Source organism: Balaenoptera ricei, chromosome X (assembly GCF_028023285.1).
Source record: "Balaenoptera ricei isolate mBalRic1 chromosome X, mBalRic1.hap2, whole genome shotgun sequence".
NCBI lineage: Eukaryota > Metazoa > Chordata > Mammalia > Artiodactyla > Balaenopteridae > Balaenoptera > Balaenoptera ricei.
Window position 1 is genome coordinate 14,064,956 of NC_082660.1, and position 21,328 is coordinate 14,086,283.

At 40.6% G+C, this 21,328-nt stretch overlaps 1 protein-coding gene across 7 annotated transcripts in view; it reads left to right on the plus strand.

The window, feature by feature from the left end:
* REPS2 (RALBP1 associated Eps domain containing 2) overlaps positions 1–21,328 on the plus strand; it is a 222,132-nt gene that overhangs the window by 57,885 nt on the left and 142,919 nt on the right. For all 7 annotated transcript variants that reach the window (XM_059910736.1, XM_059910741.1, XM_059910738.1 and 4 more), the window contains exons 2-3: positions 8,315–8,438; positions 19,054–19,202. In XM_059910736.1, coding sequence (XP_059766719.1) covers positions 8,315–8,438; positions 19,054–19,202 — 273 coding nt within the window. The remainder of the gene's footprint in view (positions 1–8,314; positions 8,439–19,053; positions 19,203–21,328) is intronic.

Sequence of the window (21,328 nt, forward strand, 5' to 3'; positions counted from 1 at the left end):
TGCTCCTCATTCTCTGACCCTGCCTGGTCCCTCCTAGCTGAGCAGGGAGGGGACAGAGCAGCTAATACGCTGTTATATTCCTGCAGGAACTCTTCGGGCTCTGTGGTGTGAGATGACTAAAGCCCCATTTAGCGGTCACTTGTAAAAGTAATTACAAGATGAGAGAAAGAAGAGCATTCTGGTACTATGGGCTGTGAAAACTAATTAATTCAACAAACATTTCTTGAGCAACTGAATATGTAGTAAGCATCGTAAAGTATAAGTCCTGGGGGATACAAATGATAAAGATATACTCTTGCCTTGTGCTGGGCACTTGAGGGGTATGGGAAAGAAATGGGGTACAGGGGAGACAATGACCAGAATACTGATTTTGCTCTATTAAAAGGCTAGTGATATGACAGAAAAGCATAGTGAAAAGGACTATGGGAATACAGAATGGAATTGACTGTGGTTTCAAAGATAAGGTTGGTCTTGAGGTGATTTGAAGAAAGAGTCTGGTGGGTAAAGATGGGTAAAGACGTGGGGAGGGGGGACTTTCCTGGTGGTCCATTGGGTAAGACTCCACGCTCCCAATGGAAGGGGCCTGGGTTTGATCCCTGGTCGGGGAACTAGATCCCAAATGCATGCCGCAACTAAGAGTCTGCGTGCCACAACTCAGAAGTCCACATGCCGCAATGAAGATCCCACATGCCACACTAAGACCCAGCGCAGCCAGAAGGAAGGAAGAAAGGGAGGGAGGAAAGAAAAGAAAGAAAGGAAAGAAACATTTAAAAACAAACAAACAAAAAAGAAGTGGGGAGACATCCAGCTTCCAGGTGGGAGACATGCCAGGTGCTGAGAGGCCTGCATGGCTGTCCTGTGTTGAGAGACTGGTTGGCATCTGGAGTGGCTGAAGCCTTGGATGCAGGGTGGGGAGGAGACGGGCTTGTTGGAAAGGTAGTTTGGGCCAGATGGGAGGGCCTCAAAACCATGCTCAGGGCTCTGGGTTTTACAAGAAAGGGCACGAGGAGCCCCGGAAGCCTGCTTGAGTTGGGGGGATGGTCTTGTTTTAATAAGATATCATGGACGGAATGTGGAGGATGGTGTGTGAGGTCCCAGGAGTCTGGGGGCCGGACTTGAAGGAGTAGGTTTGTGAGCAGAGACTCTGAACTTGGGCAGCTGTGGTGGAGGGAGAATAGAAAATAGGGGTCTTCCAGCCCCTCATGCCAGGACTTTGAATTTTTAAATCTCTCTGAGGAAGTCTTTAAAAATACTTGAAAGAGGAAGCTTATTCAAACCTTTGAACAGTTTTGAAAATTTATTACATTTCAGCTCGGAAAGAAAGTATTATTTCAGGCAAACTGGAACGGGTGTGGACTGATTACTCAGCACAGCCACTTAATCTTTCAGAATTAGGTAGGAGGGAAGCTATTTTAGTGGCCTTCCATATTCTTCCAGAACTTGGTCCAGGTTCCTCCCAAATGGTCAGTGAATTTTTCTGATGCGTATCCAGCACCCCGACAGTTGAGTGTACATCTGTAGGCTGTGAGGAAGTTGATTTCATCCATTCCTTTTTTTTTTTTCCCCATCTCTTCCCTTCCACCTGAGAAAACAAACATGAGTCCATAGGTTCTTGTTATGTGTTAGAACTTTGCACAATGTGTGTAACCTAAGATGGGTCCAGCTGAGAGGGTTGCAGGTTTGGAGTTTAGACTAAAGAAGAGGAGTGGAGTCTTTTCATTTTTTCTTTATTTTGAGAAAATCTTGGCAACTTGGACTGTTTGAAGGAGCAGTTACATAAAATATCTCCTGCTAGTTGAGTATCTGGGATAAAGCACCACCATTTTTTCTTTAGATTGCATTAAAACATTTCTACCCACAATTTAGAGCTTTTCCATGGAGAATTTAGACTTAGAACATTTTGAACCTCAAAAAAGAAAAAAAAAACTTACAAAATTAACCTGCATTTTGGACTGAGAAGTCTCAAGCTTACGAGATTCCATATGTAAGTTCCAAAGGCCTATAATTTATCATCTTTGCGGCTTGACTATTTCAGAAAGTTCTTGGCATGTCTCATGGAGGTTTGGTGTACAAAGAGCAAGAAGAGTGGCCTATGGGCTTACCTCACTTATGTGTGTATATTCTACGTTGGCTACAAAGCAGTGATTCTACTGGTATATAGGAGCAAAGGACAGATTCCAAGGTAAATGAGGCGGTTTACTAATGCCAGATTTGGGGGTTAGTCTTGAAGTACCATAGTGAATATTTTAGCAGCAATTTCAGTTACCTTTAGTTAAGAGCTTTTCTAGTTCTATGTGATAGTTATGGTAAAGGAAGGTTACCTTGATAATAAATTAACACTGACTGAAATATAGTTGTTAAATTGTTCACATGGCAAGGATTACAATTTCTTCATATTAGGAGTTACTCTGCAAGACAACTATATTGATGATGTTAGTTTTTTCCATGTATAGGCAGTCCTGTATCTGAAGATGTGTAATTTATTTATTCACAGTAAGGAATGTATTATAAAACTCAATTACTTGAGCCTCCATGGTGGTGCAGTGGTTAAGAATCTGCCTGCCAATGCAGGGGACACGGGTTCGAGCCCTGGCCTGAGAAGATCCCACATGCCACGGATCAACTAAGCCCGTGCGCTACAACTACTGAGCCTGCGCTCTAGAGCCCACAAGCCACAACTACTGAAGCCTGCACACCTAGAGCCTGTGCTGTGCAACAAGAGAAGCCATGACAGTGAGAACCCCGCACAGTGCAACGAAGAGTAGCCCCCGCTCGCGGCTACTAGAGAAAGCCCGCACACAACAACGAAGACCCAATGCAGCCAGAAAAAAAAAAAAGAAAAAACAATTACTTTTTATTTGTGAGGGTTGCTTCATTCACTTGATGGAGAATTTTTTGGACTGTATGCTGTGTGCCTATCCTTGCGCTAGGAGATAAATAGAAGTTACTCATTGCCCTTGGAGAGAAGACATTTTAATGGGAGGCAGAGATAAACAGATAATTATAATATTTGATAAGTGCTGAAATAGACATTAAAAAGCTTGAATATGGAGAATTTCAAAATGTATACAAATATACACAGTAGGAGGATGAGCCCTCACAAACCCGTCACCCAACTTCAGGCATTTTCAACTCTTGGTAATGCTTGTTTCACCCATACTCTCCAGTTACTCCCTTTCCTCCTTTTATCTTGGAGCAAATCCAAGACAATAATGTATCATGTGATAGACATTTATAGACATTTGAATAGTCAGAGAGTACACTGGGAAAAGAGACTATACCTGGTGACTTGAGAAGGAGCTACAGAGCAGTAACATTTGAGTTTAATCTAGTGGGGAGTGAGGATGTTGTAGGTCCAGGTGAATGGGATGGAACCCAACAATTATTGAACACTGCTAAGCATCATATCAGGTTCATTTAGTACATTATTTAATTTTTTCCCTCATAGTCTTATGGGAGAGACAATATCTCTATCAGTATATACGCGGAAACTAGATTTCAGCCTGACCAACCTTGACTTCAAGGCTGTTTAGTTTCCCATCTTCTGCACCGTGTACCCTAGGCACAGAAATGTAAAAGGTCAAGATGTGCTTGGGAAAGCAGGAGAAGCTGAATGCAGCTACAGAATTGTGTGCATGTGTGTGTGTCCAGAGATGAAACTAGAGAAGCTGCTCAGGGCCAGGTTGTGAAGGAACTTTAATGCTGCGCTAAGAAGATAGGATTTTGTCCTGAGGTGGTGGGGATCCGGGCTGAGATGCCTTTAAGCATGAGAACAGTATTGTTAGCTTTTAAAAGGCAGATATGCAGGCACTATGGAGGATGAACTGGAGTTGGAAGATGAGCTGAGGAGAGACTGGTTCGAGAAAATTATTTGTTCAACCACTATTTATTAAGCATAATCAACGTGGCAGGGAAGGGAACTGGTGAGCAAGACATACATCTCCCTATTTCATGGAGCTTAGCCTAGCAGAGAATCAGTTACATGCAAATGGCCTATCGTGATGTGATTTTATAATAAGAAATATATATTTGGTTTTCAACCCAGTTCCTGGCACAGAGCTCCAAAACCCTTGAGATTTCCTGTGATAAGAGCAGTAAAGGTGTCTTGTTATGTTAACGAGGTGACTTTTGGAAAAGTCCCTAGGTAACAAGGTTGGAGGCTGCTTCCAGGGGACCAGATGATTAGAGGGTTGGAACTTTCAGTACTCCCCCCCAAGCCCCACCCAAACTGGAAACCGTACAGATGTCCAGTGGCAGAGGAAAAATAATACTGAGTAACAACAAAAATGAGTGAACCACAGTTTCACTCAACAGCTTGGAAGAATGTCACAAACAAGTTTAGAAACAAGCAAGACTAATCTGTAGTATTAGAAGTTAGGAAACTGACAGGTGGGTAGTGACTGAAAGGAGCTTCGAAGGGGGGCTTCTAGAGGCTTGTAAGTTTTGATTTCTTTCTTTTTTTTAAAAAAATTATTTATTTATTTGGCTGTGCCGGGTCATAGCTGTGGCATGCGGGATCTTCGTTGCGACACGTGGGATCTAGTTCCCTGACCAGGGATTAAATCCAGGCCCGCTGCATTGGGAGCGTGGAGTCTTAATCACTGGACCACCAGGAAAGTCCCTATTTCTTGATCTGGGTGCTCGTTATGTAGTTGTATTCAATTTGTGAAAACGCATCTAACTACGTACTATACACTTATTTGTACGCTTTTCTGTTTGTATATTATGCTTTTCTATAGGAATATACTTCAATAAAAAGCTAAATATATAAATTATTGGAAAAAAGTTTAAGTTTCAAGAGCAACATTTCTTCTAGAAACAAATTCTGATAATAAGTATTGTTGCCTCCTTGCACACCTGAGGAAAACTGACACACTATTATATGAAAGTCACGCTTTAAAAAAGAAACCTGTCCCTGCACAGTAATTTGTGTGAATTCTATTAAAAAATAAAATATGTCACGATGGCCAGGTGAGATATTAGGAAGGATTAAGGCATGGCAAAGGAGAAGATAGCCTTGATTTGGCAGATGGTTCTGTGATAGATGTGGATGTGGTTAGCATCGAAGATAAGTTTCTGATTTGGGATATGGAATTGTTGATGCCAGCAACTGAGGCGAGGGCTGCTGGAAGATCTGCAGGTTCAAGCATATGTGGGGAGGGGCAAATGAGTAGGGCTTATTTAATTTATGTTATGTCTGAGATGGCTTAGGGTATCCACGTAGAGATGTCCAGTAGGGTTTTGGAAAAGTGCATGAAGTATCTGAGTTGTTAGGTTTGGAGAGAGTGGTTTGGTGATCATTAGCATTTGGATGGTCACTGAAGCCTGGGGAAAGAATGAGATTACCAAAGAGCAGTGATTCTCAACCTTGGCTGCACATTAGAATTACCTTGAGAGCTTTACATGAATACCCATGCCTGGGCCACACCACTGACCAATTAAAGCAGAATCTTTGGGGATGGAGGCTAGGTCTCTTTATTTTTCAAAAGCTCCTCAGGTTATCCTAATATGCAGCTAGAATGGGAACAAAATAAACAAGTAGACCAAAAAATTGGACAATGGCATGTTTATTGAATGGACACTATTGTGGGCACTACTACTTTAGCCTTCATGAGGTAAGTACCTGTTTACACTTAAGGGGAGACTGAGGCACAAGAGGTAAGTAACTTGCCTTAGGTTATACAGGTAGCCGGTTGGTGCTAGGGCCAGGATTCACACCTAAGTCATTTACTCCAAGAACTGTTCTCTTTACCATAACACCCTATTGCTTCTCCACTCAAGAATGAATCTGGGAGGGTTGAGACTTTTGGAATGGCAGTGTGAGAAACTCAGCAGATCCTCTTTCCAGTGAAACAGCCTCTTAACTGGTAAAAATTGTAAAGGATAATCATTTAAAGTCTCTGGAAATTGACCTGAAGACATACAGCAAGCGTAGAAACATTTATTCAAGAAAATCTCCGAAATCTTAGTAAGACCAGTGAGCCAGCAGCCTTTGAGCCACGACCTCTTCCTCTCCCCACCCCCACCAGTTCCACATGGTGGAGGCTCTGTTTTCAGTGGGTCTAGCCGAGAAGACAGGACTCACTCCCCACAACCCCAGCTCATAGTCTAGGGCTAGGAGAGGTGGACTGTGGGCTACTGGAAGTACCAGAAGTACCAGCAGGAGAAAGAGAGAGAGGGCCAGAAAAATATTTGAAGAAATAATAGCCGAAAACTACCCGAGTTTGATGACAAACACTAGTCTTCACATCCAAGAAGCCCAGCTCTGTCCTGACTCCTGTGGCCGCCAGTCTCACTGTGACTGCAGGCTGGGGATGCCTGCAATACAGTGAAAATACCTGGAATGCGGGTGGGAGAGAATGGAAGTAAGGCCAGTTAAAATGCCACAAAGCTCGCTGTTCTTCCTGAGATTCAGCTGTTTTTCTTGAATAAACACTGCCTGGATTGCTGCAGACTTTTGGTTAATTTCCAGAGTTCTGTCCATTTTAGTTGGTTTCTCATTGCTCTGATGGAGGAGATAATTTTTGGAGAGGCTTATTCTGCCTTTTTTTGTTGACATCCCAGTTGAATTTTAATAGGAATTTTCTTCAGATTACTTAGTGTCTGTTTATAGTTTGTTCTGAAAGTGTTTGTGAGGTTAATTATTGGAGATCTAAAACTCTATCCATAGGACCAACTAAGAATAATAATAAAAAATGCACAGTGTATCTTTATAGCAGAATATTATGCAGTTGTTAAAATAAAATGGTAATTTTAACTGTGCGCTAGAGAAAAATATTCAGGGGATGATGCTAAATGAAAAGCAAGTTGCAAAATAGTATGTGGTATTCTATTTTCATAAAGTTTGAATAAGCAATGAGGAAAACTGGTGTGTGCTATGTATATATGCCGAGAACATTTCTAGAAGAAATGTATAGTGTTTTCCTCTGGGGCACAGGGAGTGGGGGTGCTTCTTACTTCTTCACCCCCACTTACTATTATTTGAACTTTTGAGTATCTCTTACTTTGAAGTAACTTTAAAGAAGTCATTGAAGGGACTTCCCTGGTGGCGCGGTGGTTAAGAATCCGCCTGCCAATGCAGGGGACACGGGTTCGAGCCCTGATCCCACATGCCACGGAGCAACTAAGCCCGTGCACCACAACTACTGAGCCTGCGCTGTAGAGCCTGTGAGCCACAACTACTGAAGCCCACGCATCTAGAGCCCGTGCTCCGCAGCAAGAGAAGCCACCGCGAGGAGAAGACCACGCACCGCAACTAGAGAAAGCCCGAGCAAAGCAACAAAGACCCAACGCAGCCAAAAAAAAAAAAAAAGTCATTGACTATTTAATTTGTTATTTTTAAACTACCAATAGGACATATCATGTTAGTTTAAGGTCTGCAAATGAAAGATTGCAATATCTTGATAATATTTGTGTGTATAGTACTTTTTTTTCTCTGAAGTGTGCACTCAAGATGTAATTTTAATGCTTAGGAAATCATTTTGCTTGAGAACTTAAAAAATAATGAACTCAGATTTCCCTGGTGGCGCAGTGGTTAAGAATCTGCCTGCCAATGCAAGGGACACGGGTTCGAGCCCTGGTCCGGGAAGATCCCACATGCCGCAGAGCAACTAAGCCCATGCGCCACAACTACTCAGCCTGCGCTCTGGAGCCTGCGAGCCACAACTACTGAGCCCGCGTGCCACAACTACTGAAGCTGCGTGCCTAGAGCCCATGCTCCGCAACAAGAGAAGCCACCGCAGTGAGAAGCCCGCGCACCACGACGAAGAGTAGCCCCCGCTCACTGCAACTAGAGAAAGCCCGCGCGTAGCAACAAAGACCCAACGCAGCCAAAAATAAATAAATAAAATAAATAAATAAATTTTAAAAAATCATTAAAAAAAATAATGAACTCATTTTTAATTTTGATCAACTAGGATAATCCACAAGTAGTGGTGATGACAAATCTGTTCTCTTTTCACCCCGGTGACTTTCTAGACTTTAGACTTTGTATATTACAATCCACCCCCTGAAAAAGTCACTCTTTTGTAAGAAGCTTAACAGCCATCCTTTGTCACCTTTATTTTTATCTTTGAAAGAGGAGGAATAATCACCCAGTCCTGAAACATCACGCGTAGGTAGAATTGAATTATCCAAATTGAAAACCTCCCTGCAAACTGGATGAAAAAGAATGCGACCAGCCTGTACCCGTAGGTTCTCCAGGGACTTTTTGGTTAGTTACCCCATGAAATCCGTGAGAGTTCATAATCTATTTTGTCTCATTTTGCTGTTCTGAAATGGAGTTTTCAGCATCCTTTCTCTTGTCTGTTTTCAGATCACAGAACTCTGTGGTGCAAAGCGGGTTGGTTATTTTGGTCCAACACAGTTTTACGTTGCCCTGAAATTAATTGCTGCAGCACAGTCTGGCCTCCCTGTGCGGATAGAGAGTATTAAATGTGGTAAGTATCTCCCATTGATACATTTTATTATCCATGACAGGTTTCCTGTTTATGAGAACCATTTTTAGTGGGTTTAAGGCCTGTTCTATAAGCATTTGTGGAATTTTTCCTTTCTTCTTCCAACTCTTGTTTAAAGTAAAATAAAACTTACCAGGTATCTTAGTGTTTTTTTTTTTATGAGAAAAATTCAGATAGTGACCTGAGATTAGTTCCTTTTAACTCACTTGCAGTTAAAAATAGATTTCGTTCTTTAGCCGGAAAAGATTGGGACAGGATTCTAGAGCTTGTGGCAAAATAATAAGACCATTTAATTTTCCACTCGAGGAATCTATAATGTCATTTAAGGCTCTGTTAGGGCTGAGTAACTGGGAGAATTTGAGTGGAACTGCCCCTTCTGTCTCTCTTCTTTCCCTGCCAGGCACATCAGGTATGATCATCTTTTAATCTCCCAATTCTCAAAGCACTATTTTCATGATTGTTAAGTACTCGGGGGCTACCAAAGTTTTTGCAGAATGAATTTATCTTCTCAAAGTTTTGATTTACCATTTTCTTACCCTGCTATCCCTGCCCCCAACCCGCGACATACTTGAGCACTTAAACCAAAAGTAAAGCCCCAAACCCTTAGCATCATCTGCAGTGCTTCAGTCCTGGTTTTACCAGGCTGTTTAAAGAAGGTGATTATTCAGTGGATGTGCTGAGGTCCTTTTTTAGTTCACTCTGATGTGAATTACTTTCCTATGGCCACACAGCTATGCAGGAACTTTGTCCTTTTCCTCATTTTGAGATAAAAATCACTCAACTGTTCCTACCTGTTCTGTGAAGTCCCTGGTGGACCTCAACGTGGGTTGAGGATTTATGGTTAGTCCATGACAACCTTGTAGGACAGCTGCAAATAGCAGAGAAGATTCTGATAGCTTGACTATGGGAAGTGAAGCCTTTTTACACTAACCATCAGTAGGCCGCAGTCATCTTGCTAATCTTTATTAAAGGCTTAGTGGGTGCCAGACACTGTCTCATTTAGTCCTCATGACATCTACCTAAATTAGATAATTGTGTCAGTTTGCATTGCCTTCGATAAGCTGTGGTAACAAGTACCATTGAAATCTCAGTGCCTTAATGGAATAAAGGCTCGCTTCCTGCTTTGCGGTGGGTCAGGTTGAGTAACTTGCCTAAGGATTGTAAGGTTCTAACCAACTCTAGCCAGGAGCTCAGCCTCCAGTTCCCGTGCTCTTCATTGCTATGCAGAGTAGCCTCTTCTGGATGATTCTTTCTGTTTAGTAAGGTGCTGACTCGAATCTGTAATCCTGGATGTTTTCCAAATGGGAAAAAAAATATGACCCCCAAAGCATCCCTCAGTATTACAAAATTTGGTTCCTTGAAATAGGTTTCATGATGAAGTATTATTTCAGTGGCTGGTTTGGTGTCTAAGGGTCACTGCTATCATTCACTTGCTGTGATTAGTTCAAAGTTACAGCTCACTGAATTTCGATTTGTGGTAGGCACTGATAGTTTCCATTCCATTGTAAATGGTCATTAAGCTTTATTGTAGTATCCCCCAACTTCATCTTCTGGAAGAGTTAAGAGCTGCTTTGTTGTATAAAAGAATAAACTTCTGACACCTTTGTTGCTTATATTTGGTTAGACTGAAGTCTTTTACCTGATTTGTGCTCGGATCTACAGCTTAATTTCCTGGGGGGAGGGGGTGAAAGGGATGGACTAAGTTATCACTTGTGTAAAGGATTAACCCTTTTCCCAAATACAAGGCTTTCTCCATTGTATTTTATAAATCCTGATGCTGCCTTTTGCCTCTGAGGGTTTAATTATACTCAGAGTTAATTCTGAATTTTCTTCCTTCATTTAAAGATTTATTAAATGATAGTTATTTGCAGTCAGCATATGTTGAGTAAGGATGAGGGCAAGACTGGGCCAAACTTTGAGCTGCTACTTAGCATTTTCTGATTTGTTGCTTGAAATACATTAGCTTAATGTTTGATGACACAAACCTTGAAGGCCAAAGAGAATGCTCTCTGAGAACCTAACCTGAAAAGCTACTGTCTCTAAAAGGCCCTATCACACCCAAGGAGTTGTGAGTCTACCCTTCCTTTTCTAAGAGTCATACCCTTATTTCATGAATGACATGTGCCTGTGTGTATGTGTGTGTTAACCTCTAACCCCTAGCCATTCCCATTTTGCTGAATACCCCTACCATATGCAGTTGCTTAAGCCAGGAACTTAGAAGCCATTCTTTTTTGTTTTGATATTTATTTTTTATTTTTTCTTATTTTTTGGCTGCACTGCACAGCATGTGGGTAGAAGCCCTTCTTGATTCCCCCCTTTCCCTCATTCACCATATAATCCATCAAAATCCACTGCGCATTCCCTCCATCTCTCTGCCTCTGCTAGACCAGGCCACCTGCAGCCACACCTGAGCACCACGATGATTTTGTCATTGGTTTCTTGGCCTTCTCTCTTCTCTACTCCAGTCTCTTTTCCCACACAGCCGTAAGAGTGGTCTTTTCAAAATAGCCACCAGTTCATTTTATCCAGCTTCTTGAAACCCTCCCAGTGGTTGCTTGTTGTGCACAGTGCTAAGTTCAAAGTCCCTACACTGATCTGTAAGGCCCTGCATAACCTAGTCTCTGCCTACTTCTCCATCCTCATCTCAAAACTCTTCTTCTTGCTTGCAGTCTGTCCCCCAGCCTTACTGGCTTTCTAGCCATTTCTGGGCCACCTCTTTTCCTGCTGTAGGAAAGACCATATGTTATGTCAAGGTGTTGGGTTGCTAGCGGTCTGTTCTTCCCCCTCTCCTTCCCATGCCGGCTTCTCCTCCTTATTCTTCAGGATTCCGAGGCTTTCCCCACCATCCTATCTAAAGTATGTCCTGTCAAATTAATTCATTAACAAAGGAACCAGCATGTAGTAAAGCTGGTTCAAGAACGTCAGAGGTATTTATAGTCATGGAAAGAAAGAATGCTGGAATAAGATTGCTAAATTACATATAAAATTGATTAATGCCCTACAGCACAATAAAACTGTAACTGGGTTATTATACTCTTTTCTAAGATAAAATTCATTTGCATTGCTGTCAGACAAGAAGTATTTGTTAGCTAACAGTTTTCTACAAGTTAATATCTACCCTTTCAGAATTGTAAAATGCCTAATCAAGAGTAAATGGTAACTTAAAAAGCACACATCCCTAGGGAATTAGGTAATCCTTGGATGGGCCTGTTAGATAATGCTAGATAATGTGGCAGTCCCCTCCCTACTTTATTCTCTCTCACCGCCTGCTCCTTCCTAGCACTTTTATCAGAGTTTGTAAATACTCCTTTACAGGTTTGACAAATTTTTTGTCTGTCTTCCTCAGCAGTCTGCAAGTCCAAGGGGAAAGGAGGAGCATCTGGTAATCCCTGCACTGAGGGGCCTTGTGGGTACTCAGAGCATGTTTGTTGAATGAATGACTGACTGACTGAATGAATGAATGAATGAAGACATAAATGCCTATGCATGGGGAGCGAGTCTTAATCAGCTGCCACTCTTTAAACTCAAACATTTGGAATTCAGGTTCACCTGGACCTCCTGAGGGATGCCTACAGAAGTCATCTTTCTCAGGCTTTGGTTCCCACCCTCGTCTGCACTTGAGAATCATCTGGGTAACTTTAAATGCAAAATAAAAAATACAAGTACCTGGGGCCACCTGCAGAAATTATCATTAAATTAGTCTGGGGTGTGGCCTGAGCGCGGGGGGTTTTCAGAGCTCCCCAGGTGATTCTTCTGTGGAGCCAGGGTTGAGGGTGACTTCTAAAGACAGCTGGGTGGAGTATTTTCAGGAGCTTTGCTTAAGCTCTGAGTACAGATTTGGTCACATCAGGGCCTGAACTGGGGGTAGGCAAGAGGCGCCCAGGGCGTATAACTGTAGGGGGCGCTCGCTCCCTGGGCCCTGCAGGTGCTGACACTGCCTTTCCAGGGCCCTGAGAGCGCTGACCCCAGGCTTCTCTCTGGCCTCACCCTAGTGGAAGCTGGGGCGACACGTTTGGTGAAAGCTGACTTAGAAGGGCGGACGGCGGGTGTGAAGTTCAGGGCCAGCAGAGAATTCCTGCAGAGGAAACCACGTGCGAACATTTGCCCTGGGAGCTCCTGTACCTTCCTCCTTTCCGAAGACAGGCCAAGAGTGGATGTGAGGACTGAGGGAAGGTGTAGCAGGGTCAAGAGTAGGGTTTTGAAGCTTTTTGGTGCTATGGGCCCCTTTGGCAGTGTGAAGCTTGTGGACCCCTTCTTGGGATAATGTTTTTTTTTTTTTTTTTAAATCTTATTGGAGTATAGTTGCTTTACAATGTTATGTTAGTTCTGCTGTACAGCAAAGTGAATCAGGTATATTTATACATATATCCCCTCATTTTTGGATTTCCTTCCCATTTAGGTCACCACAGAGCACTGAGTTCCCTGTGCTATACAGCAGGTTCTCATTAGTTCTCTATTTTATGCATAGTACTGTATCTATGTCAATCCCAATCCACCAATTCGTACCCCCCCCCTTCCCCCCTTGGTAGCCATACATTTTTTTTCTCTACATCTGTGTCTCTGTTTTGGAGTAATATTTTAAATGCGTACAACGATGTGGGATAATAAAGGAAAGCAATTAAAACTGACCCTTGAACAACTGGAGGGTTAATCCATGTATAATTTATAGTCGGCCCTCCATATCCGCGGTTCTTCCACATCCATGGACCCAGCCAACCGCAGACCGTGTAGTTCTGTAGTATTTACTCTTGAAAAATATCCGCGTATAAGTGGACTCACAGCGTTCAAAGCTGCGTTGTTCAAGGGTCAACTGTATTTTGAAATTAAAACTGAGATATTTAAAAAAGTTGTCATATAGCAATATACATGCTTCTTTATTAATGTATTAAATAAAAGATCTGTGATCCAAATAACTAGCATACTTTCAGAGTAGTGATGAACATAAACAGTACTTCAGGATGTCCACAGCAACTGTAATGTGATATAAAAATATCTGATTTCGGCGGGTGACAAAGTTGCAAGCACTGCTAACGATATTACAGCAGTTCATTGCTTACATTCATAATTGAAAGAAATGCTAACTTATGGTTAGGGTAGGGAGAATAAAGATGTAATTTACTTTCTTATCCAACATGACAGACCCCTTGATTTTTTTCCACAGCCCCTTTAAAGGGGAGTCTCTGAACCCCAGTAGTGCAATAATGTGATTCATGTGGCTTCTAGGGCTGTGTTCCTCATTCCTGACCTGGTGGTAGTCTGGCACAGTCTATAGGGAAAGGAGAAAGAATTAGGACAAAGGAGTGAGTTATTTATAAAAGGAAATGTGTTCTATTTTAAGATGGTTTGTTTGGTTTCCTTTTGTTAAATGCTGTTTTATGAAATTGATAATGGATAATTGTAACTTACTCACCATCACCCCTCCAAAAAATTATAAGATCAGCCTTCCCACACCAGCCTTCACCTGCTCATCTAGCTATCTAGCTTCCCATTTCCAAATTAGCAACAAGTTTTTCCAAATTAACAGGTGGATAGTGCAAGTAGGCGATTATAAGGCTTTGATCAACCCAGGTTTGGGTTAGTAAGACCAACCTGATGTTTTTCCAAAGTAACTTAAGGAAAATGTGTGGGTTTGGCTTCACTTTGGAATTACTGAACATCGTTGTCATTAATTTTTGTTAACCTATAAGTAACTGGTATAAATGAATAGGCGACGAAGAGTAGTGGGAAGAGAAGGGAGCCCCAGGAGGCCAGGAGTGTTGTTAAGGCTGTAGCTCTGCCGCCATTTTGCTGCATGAGTAAGACAAGACCCACCGTCCCCTTCTTGGGCTTAGTTCCTCACCTGTAAGATGTGGATAATTCCAGTAGATTTTCTCTAGACCATTTCCCCCTCTGAAACGCCACAGTTTCAGCCTGAATGTTCAAACCTGCAATACAAAGACTATTTTAATTTTCAGGATGACAGTGTAGCCTAGTGGCTAAGAGTGTAGGCCCTAGCAGTAGACTACCTGATTTTGAATCCCTGCTCCATCACTCTTTATTTGTGTACCCTCAAGCAAGTTTCTTAATCTCTTTGAGCTTAAATGGCTCACCTGGAGAAGGGGTGTACCAGTAGTAGCTGCCTTGTAGTGTTTTTTGGTCAAGCATCTAAGCTGTGCTGTCTCATATGGTAGTCACTAGCCACCTGTGGCTGGCTATTGAGCATTAAAAATGTGTGTAGTGTGAGTGAGGAATTGAATTTTTAATTAAATTAATAATTAATTTAAATTAAAAACTCAAGTAATGTAAAATATTTTTCCATTAAATGCAAATGTATTGTTTTAGTAAGAGTACATTTTACTTGAACCACTGTATTGTGTAAGACAGGGGTCAGCAAACTTTTCCTGTAAAGGGCTAGGTAGTGGATATTTTAGGCTTTGTGAGCCATATGGCCTTTGTTGCAAATATCCAACTCTGCCCCAGAACTGTGAAAGCAGAAGTGGACAATATGTAAACAAAAGAGTGTGGCTGTGTTCCAGTGAAACTATTTATGGACATTGAAATTTGTATTTCATAATTTTCACATCCTGAAATATTTTTCTTTTGGTGTTTTCCAAACATTCAAAAACGTAAAACCCATTCTTTTTTTAATGGTAATGCTATTTTTTAAAACTGAAGTATACCTTGATGTACAATATTATATAAGTTACAGGTATACGGTACAGTGATTCACAATTTTTTAAGGTTATACTCCATTTATAGTTATTACAAAACATTGGCTATATTCCCTCTTGTACAATACATCCTTATAGCTTATTTTGTACATAATAATAGGCAGCAGGTTGAATGTGGTCCATAGGTATATCCCCAAGATAAATGAATTAATGTCTGTCAAAAACCATTTATAAGAATGTTCACAGCAACTATATTCCTAATGGCTCCAAACTGGAAACAACCCAAATGTTCATCACAGGAGACTGGATTTAAAACATTTCAATATATTCATAAAAAATGGATTATTCCATAGCAATGAAAAAGAATGAACTATGTCTTTGGATGATTATGTGGTGCATTGGATGATTATCACAGACAAAGTTTTGGTCAGAGAAGCTGGTCACAAAGATTAATATTATACGATTCTATTATGTGAAGTTCTATAATGGCAAAGGTAATCTGTGGATTTAGAAATTAGAATAGGTTGCTAAATGGGACAAGGTGAGGGGATTAACTAGAAAGGGATATGAAGGCAAATTCTACATGATGGAAATGTATCTTAATTTGGGTGTTTGCTATGAGCTTATATATACATTTGTTAAAAGTCTTCAAGTGGTACACTTAAGCTTTATATGAATCATCCCTCCATACAAAATACTCCTTACGTAATTTAAGAAGAAATCAGTTAGTTGTTAACGTTTAACGTTATAGTATTTCTTAGTCAAATCCAGATTTCTGGCCATAATGGTCCATATTCCTTCATAGCAACCATCAGCCAAACTGTGCTGTTCCAGTAGGGTAGCCAGTAGCCACACTACTGCGGCGCCTGAGTGCCTGAAATGTGGTGTATCTGAATTGAGGTCTGTGGTACAGGTAAGTACACATGGGGGTTTGAAGCATTAGTCTGAAAAAAGAGTGTAAATGATTATATTAATTTTTATCTTGATCACATGCTGTAATCTATAACATTGGGTTAAAATATACTAAATTAATTTCACCTGTATCTTTTGTGCTTTTTTTAACGTTAAAAAATTTTAATTGTGGCAAAATATATAGAACATAAAATTTACCATCTTCACCATTTTTAAGTGTACAGTTCAGTAGTGTTTAGTATATTCACGTTGTTGTGTGACCAATCTCCCCACCTTGCAAAATGGAAACTCCGCCCCCATTAAACAACTCCCCACTCCCCTTCACCCCCGGCCCATGGCACCCACCATTGTACTTTCTGTTTCTGTGAGTTTGACGATTGATCCCTCATGTAAGTGAAACGATGCAGTATTTGTATTTTTGTCACTGGCTTCTTCACTTAACATTTTTTTTTGGTAATGTAGCTACTACACAATTTACAGTGATATATGTGGCTGACATTATATTTCCATTGGACAGCGTTGGAGGACACTGCACAGCAGCTGCCACTTTGTAATTTGCCATTTATTACTGCATTTATGCTGCTTATGTTTCTTCTCATGGATTGAGGAGATTGAAGTATGTCTTATATTCATGACTCCATCAAACATGGGAAAACAAAGGATTTTTTCACTTAGAGGGTCACATGTTTAAAAAAGGAGAGGCATAGTTTTCTTTGTGGAAGGGAAAAATAGTCATTTCTATTTAATATACAAAGCATTTATGTGTTCAAAGAATACAACGTAAGATACCATTATGAAACAAATGATTGCTGTGCTCATTGTGTCCTTGGCCCCTATCAGTATTTCATTTGAACTCTTGATGTGTTTCCTGGTGTTAATTCAGTTTGGGAGAAAAGATTCTAAACAACTACTACAAATAAATCTTCTCCTGTGATTACTTGACATAAATCACTGGATAGCAGGTACTTTATTGATTAATTTTCTAATAAAGTTGCACTATTAAATTTGGTGTACACATGACTAGGAAACAACATTCAGACTGAACATCAACAAACTAGAGTTTTACTTTTCACTTTTTAAAAGCTTGCAGCATTAAAAAAAAAAAAGCTTGCAGCAGCTTAAGAAAAATAGCACCTTCATTAAACTTTTCAATGATAGGGATATCATTATATATGGTTACAATTCTGTTAAGTGAGAGTTGTTTAAAACCTTGTAAACAAAGAAGGTACGGAGAGAAATTCAGCTGTATTTTGTCTTTTGCTATCTGGGGAGAGGGAGGTTCTTTCCCAGGTGAACAATTCTGGAGAAATGCCATAGCCAGGGAAGGAGAATGTGTGACGTGACGGTGTCTTAAAGGACAGCTGGGGGCTCTAGTGTAATAGTTGATATTCATCAGCCGGGTTTGTGTTCCATTGTTCCCAGAGTTATCTGTTGAACACCAGTGAAACGCTGGTCAGGGAGCTTACAAATGCCAGGCATTTACTTCTTTTCTCCCTCAAATAGGGCTTGGAAGTAGCATCATCTTCTCATGGGCAGATTAGAGTGCAAGTTATTTTATGTGATCTTGTTCCATTTTTTTTAGATCCTTTTTGCAGACTGAGCTGAAACAAATACCTTTCTGAGAAGAGAACCATAGGATTAGCTGATATTTGATTTACTAAGAATCTAGACTTTCTTTTTTCTTGCCTTTTTTCTTTTGAAGTCCATTCCTGCCTTGAGTGTTGGAGAGCTGCCATGGTTAGGGAAGAGTAAAACATTAAAAATGGTGGCCATCCTGTCTTTAGAGGAAAGTCTTGGTTTAATTTTCCAGATTGGTTATTCTATTTATGTCTCTTGGGCCCTTGGCTGATTGATCACGCAGGGATTTGTCATATTGCCTACTTCTTTAAATCAAATGTGGACATAGCAACTAAAAATAAACATGATGTGGATATTAGAGAACCAGGGGCCTTCTTTGCCTGGGGAGCTGGGATACTGCTTGCTGTTGCTAAGAGGTTTTCTGGCTTTAGCACAGCTTCAATCATTGGAAGTGCAGCTGTGTTTTTGGAAGAGGGAGCTAAGGGAAGGCAGAGGCACACTGATGAGTATTATCCCGAACAATGGATCCAGATGCAAATCATTATGCCTAATCCAGAATATTATACCCATTTTTGGCATTCTTTGTGCTGTGTTGTGTGTGATTTGCTGTGCTGAGAACTCGAAGTGTGCCAAGGTATCATTTCTGTTTTCAGAATAGTTTTGTTAGAAATTTGAAAGCTAAGTAAATATACCAGACAGTTGGGTTTCAGCTCTTTGTGGCATAGAGTGTAGCTAATGGTTTTGACAGTAGAATCTGACTGAACGTTGGACTGATTGCTCTAACTTTATACCATTTTCCTTATTCCATTATGAAAAGACAACTGGAGATTGAGTGTGAAAATTCTTTAAGCGATGACATAAGGTGAGAAAGTGTTGTATGCAGTAAGTTTGTCCTGGGAATGAGGGGCCTTTCTGTAGGTCAGCAGCAGTGGCTGGTGAAGGGCCAGCTCTGCCACAGATGAGCTGTGTCTTCTTAGCTCCTTCTGGTCTGTTTCCACATCTGTAAAAGGAGGCTAATGATCATCTTACTGTAGTGAGTTGTGAGGATTAAATGAGTTAATATTTGCAGATCTTAATACAGTGTCTGGCATATAATAAGCACTATATAAGTTCTGCCTGCTACTGTTTGTCACTTGATACTGATTTCTACGATGTCACATCCTTTTTCTTGGTGCCGAACTGAAGGCTGAAGTGGGAGATCTGTCCAAAACCTGAATTTGTCCTGCGCTGATTCAACAGCATTTAAAAATGTTGAGCCAGGATACAGTGTTAAACTGTAGCATTTTTCTATTATGACATTATTATAGGAGTCCTCATTGTGTTGAAATCAAATTTAATCTATATTTAGTGTTCTGGAATTTTTCCTCAGAAGTGACTCATCTTTTGGCCATTGAGTTCCCTTTTTTGCAGTTTTCAAGTAAAGTCTCACTTGAGCTTCTCTGATTCTGCTCCTAAAGAACTGCCGCTGCCTCGCTTTATGATGTCAAAAACTGATGCTGAGATCCGGTTTGGGAACATGGCTGAGCTGCATGGAACTAAAGTTCAGATTCCATATTTAATCACAGAAAAAAATACCTTCAAAAGAATGGATGATGAGGATAAACAGGTAAATAGTCTGATCAGGCATGTCTGTTTGCTTTTGACCATGAATCCTCACAGAGTAGTGCCTCTTAGCTGCTGTCAAGCTTCCAGTGAATTGCACCATCTGGGTTACAATTATAGACTTGGAAGTGAGCCAGTAAAGTTTCCTTGTAGCAAGAAGAAGAGGCTGATGCATAGAAATTACCATGAGCCACCTATGGGCCATTTAGAGCTTACTTTAATGTAGAGTTGTGTCTCAAGTAAGGCTACTGATTTAACACACTTACTTGATGTCTCTAATCACCATTTCCAAATGGGTTCTTCGAAATGTAACTTCTAGGAGTTTTTAATAAGTCCTTTCTTCCAAAAAAACCTGGAGAAAAGGTTTCTCTGGTTAAATATGTTTGGAGAATGCTGCTTCATGGCCTATTCTTGGGGGAAAGGCTAAATACTCAGTCTTAGATGTTCACAGTGCACATTAGCACAGCAAAGGCCCCGAGAAGTCCTGCAATAAAGAGACCTGGAGATCGGCACTACTAAACTTCTTTCACCAGGGAATCCCTTCTTGGGGAGCATGTTTGGAGTGCCATGTTGGGAAATGCTGCCATTACATGTGTAGCCGGAACAAGAATAGGGTGGACGGGCTTTTAAAATTAGACCACTACTTGCAATAGTCAGATAGTGACTGGTAGAGACCAAAGTGTAAATTCCAGATGAGTGAGCCTATCAAGAAGAGGTAAAATAGACTTACACATTAGTGAACCCTCAGGGCATCAAGGTACATCTCATACTTCCAATGAAGATAAGGTACTGAATTATGCAGAAAAGTCAAATTATATTCAATTATAGTATCTTCTATAAGGAAGAGAAATCTGTTATGTTTAGGAAGACCAATCAAAATTTTTTCAAATGCAAGACAATTAAAGAATTAAGTCGGAAAACTAATGTATATGGCTCACCCTGATAATGCTGGATATTTGAGGTATTGTTGCAGAAGTTTCATATTTAAGGTAGGTGTAGCATGTTCTGTTGCTTTCATAATTCTCATACGTTTTAAACTAGTTCTTCAGGGATTGATTGATTGATTGATTGATTGATTTTGTTTTATTTTTTTTAGGGATTTAGATAAAAAGGTGTACAAGCGCATACCTTGGAGGTAGTGCGGGTTCGGTTCCAGACCGCCACAGTAAAGCGAGTCACACGACTTTTTGGTTTCCCAGTGCATACGGAAGTTACATTTACACTATACTGTAGTCTACTAAGTGTGCAAGAGCATTATGGCTAAAAAAAACCCCAGTGTATATACCTTAATTAAAAAAATACTTTATTGCTAAAAACTGCTGTCATTTTAGCAAGTAGTAGTAGCGTCAAAGATCACTGATCACAGATTACCATCAAAATACAATAGTAATGAAAAAGTTTGAAATATTGTAAGAATTACCAAAATGTGACACAGAGATGTGAAGTGAGCAAATGCTATTGGAAAAATGGTGCTGATAGACTTGCTTGATGCAACGTTACCACAAACCTTCAATTTGTTAAAAAAAAAAAAAAGTAATATCTGTGAAGCGCAATAAAATGAAGTATGCCTGTATCAGAATCTTCAGCCAATACTCTTTGGCATGTTTTCCCACCAGCATTTGGAGAGGAATGAGGGTCCACTATCCCAGGATGGTTGGATTCCCTGGGAACTTTCCAGGCCCATCCCCTGGCTGCGTGATTGAGGACACATCCTTTCACTTCAGTCTGGGTTTATGCTAGGCCCACCCAGTCTGTGGGTGTGAGCTTACAATTCAAAGCAAATATTCTTTTTTTTTACTTGAAAAAGAGTACTTGATTAGTATCTCAGATTGCATTGTTATTATTATTTTTGACTAAGAGCACCTGTATATTCTCTATATTGATGAAAAGTACTGTTTCCTTATTACTTGGGTATTCCAAAGTTACCAGTCTATTGGTAGCATTAAAAAAAAAAAAAAAAAAAGGAGGAAGCCCAGTAGCCGAGTAAGAAGGTTGCTTGTCTTGCCTGGGGTCCTACATAAAGTTCACATTCGAGTTGAGATTTGAATTGTAGTTTATTAAGGCTCCATCCTAGTGTTCAGGGATAGGCTAGTTGGAGTGGTTTACCCATAATGAATTGTTTTGCAATTT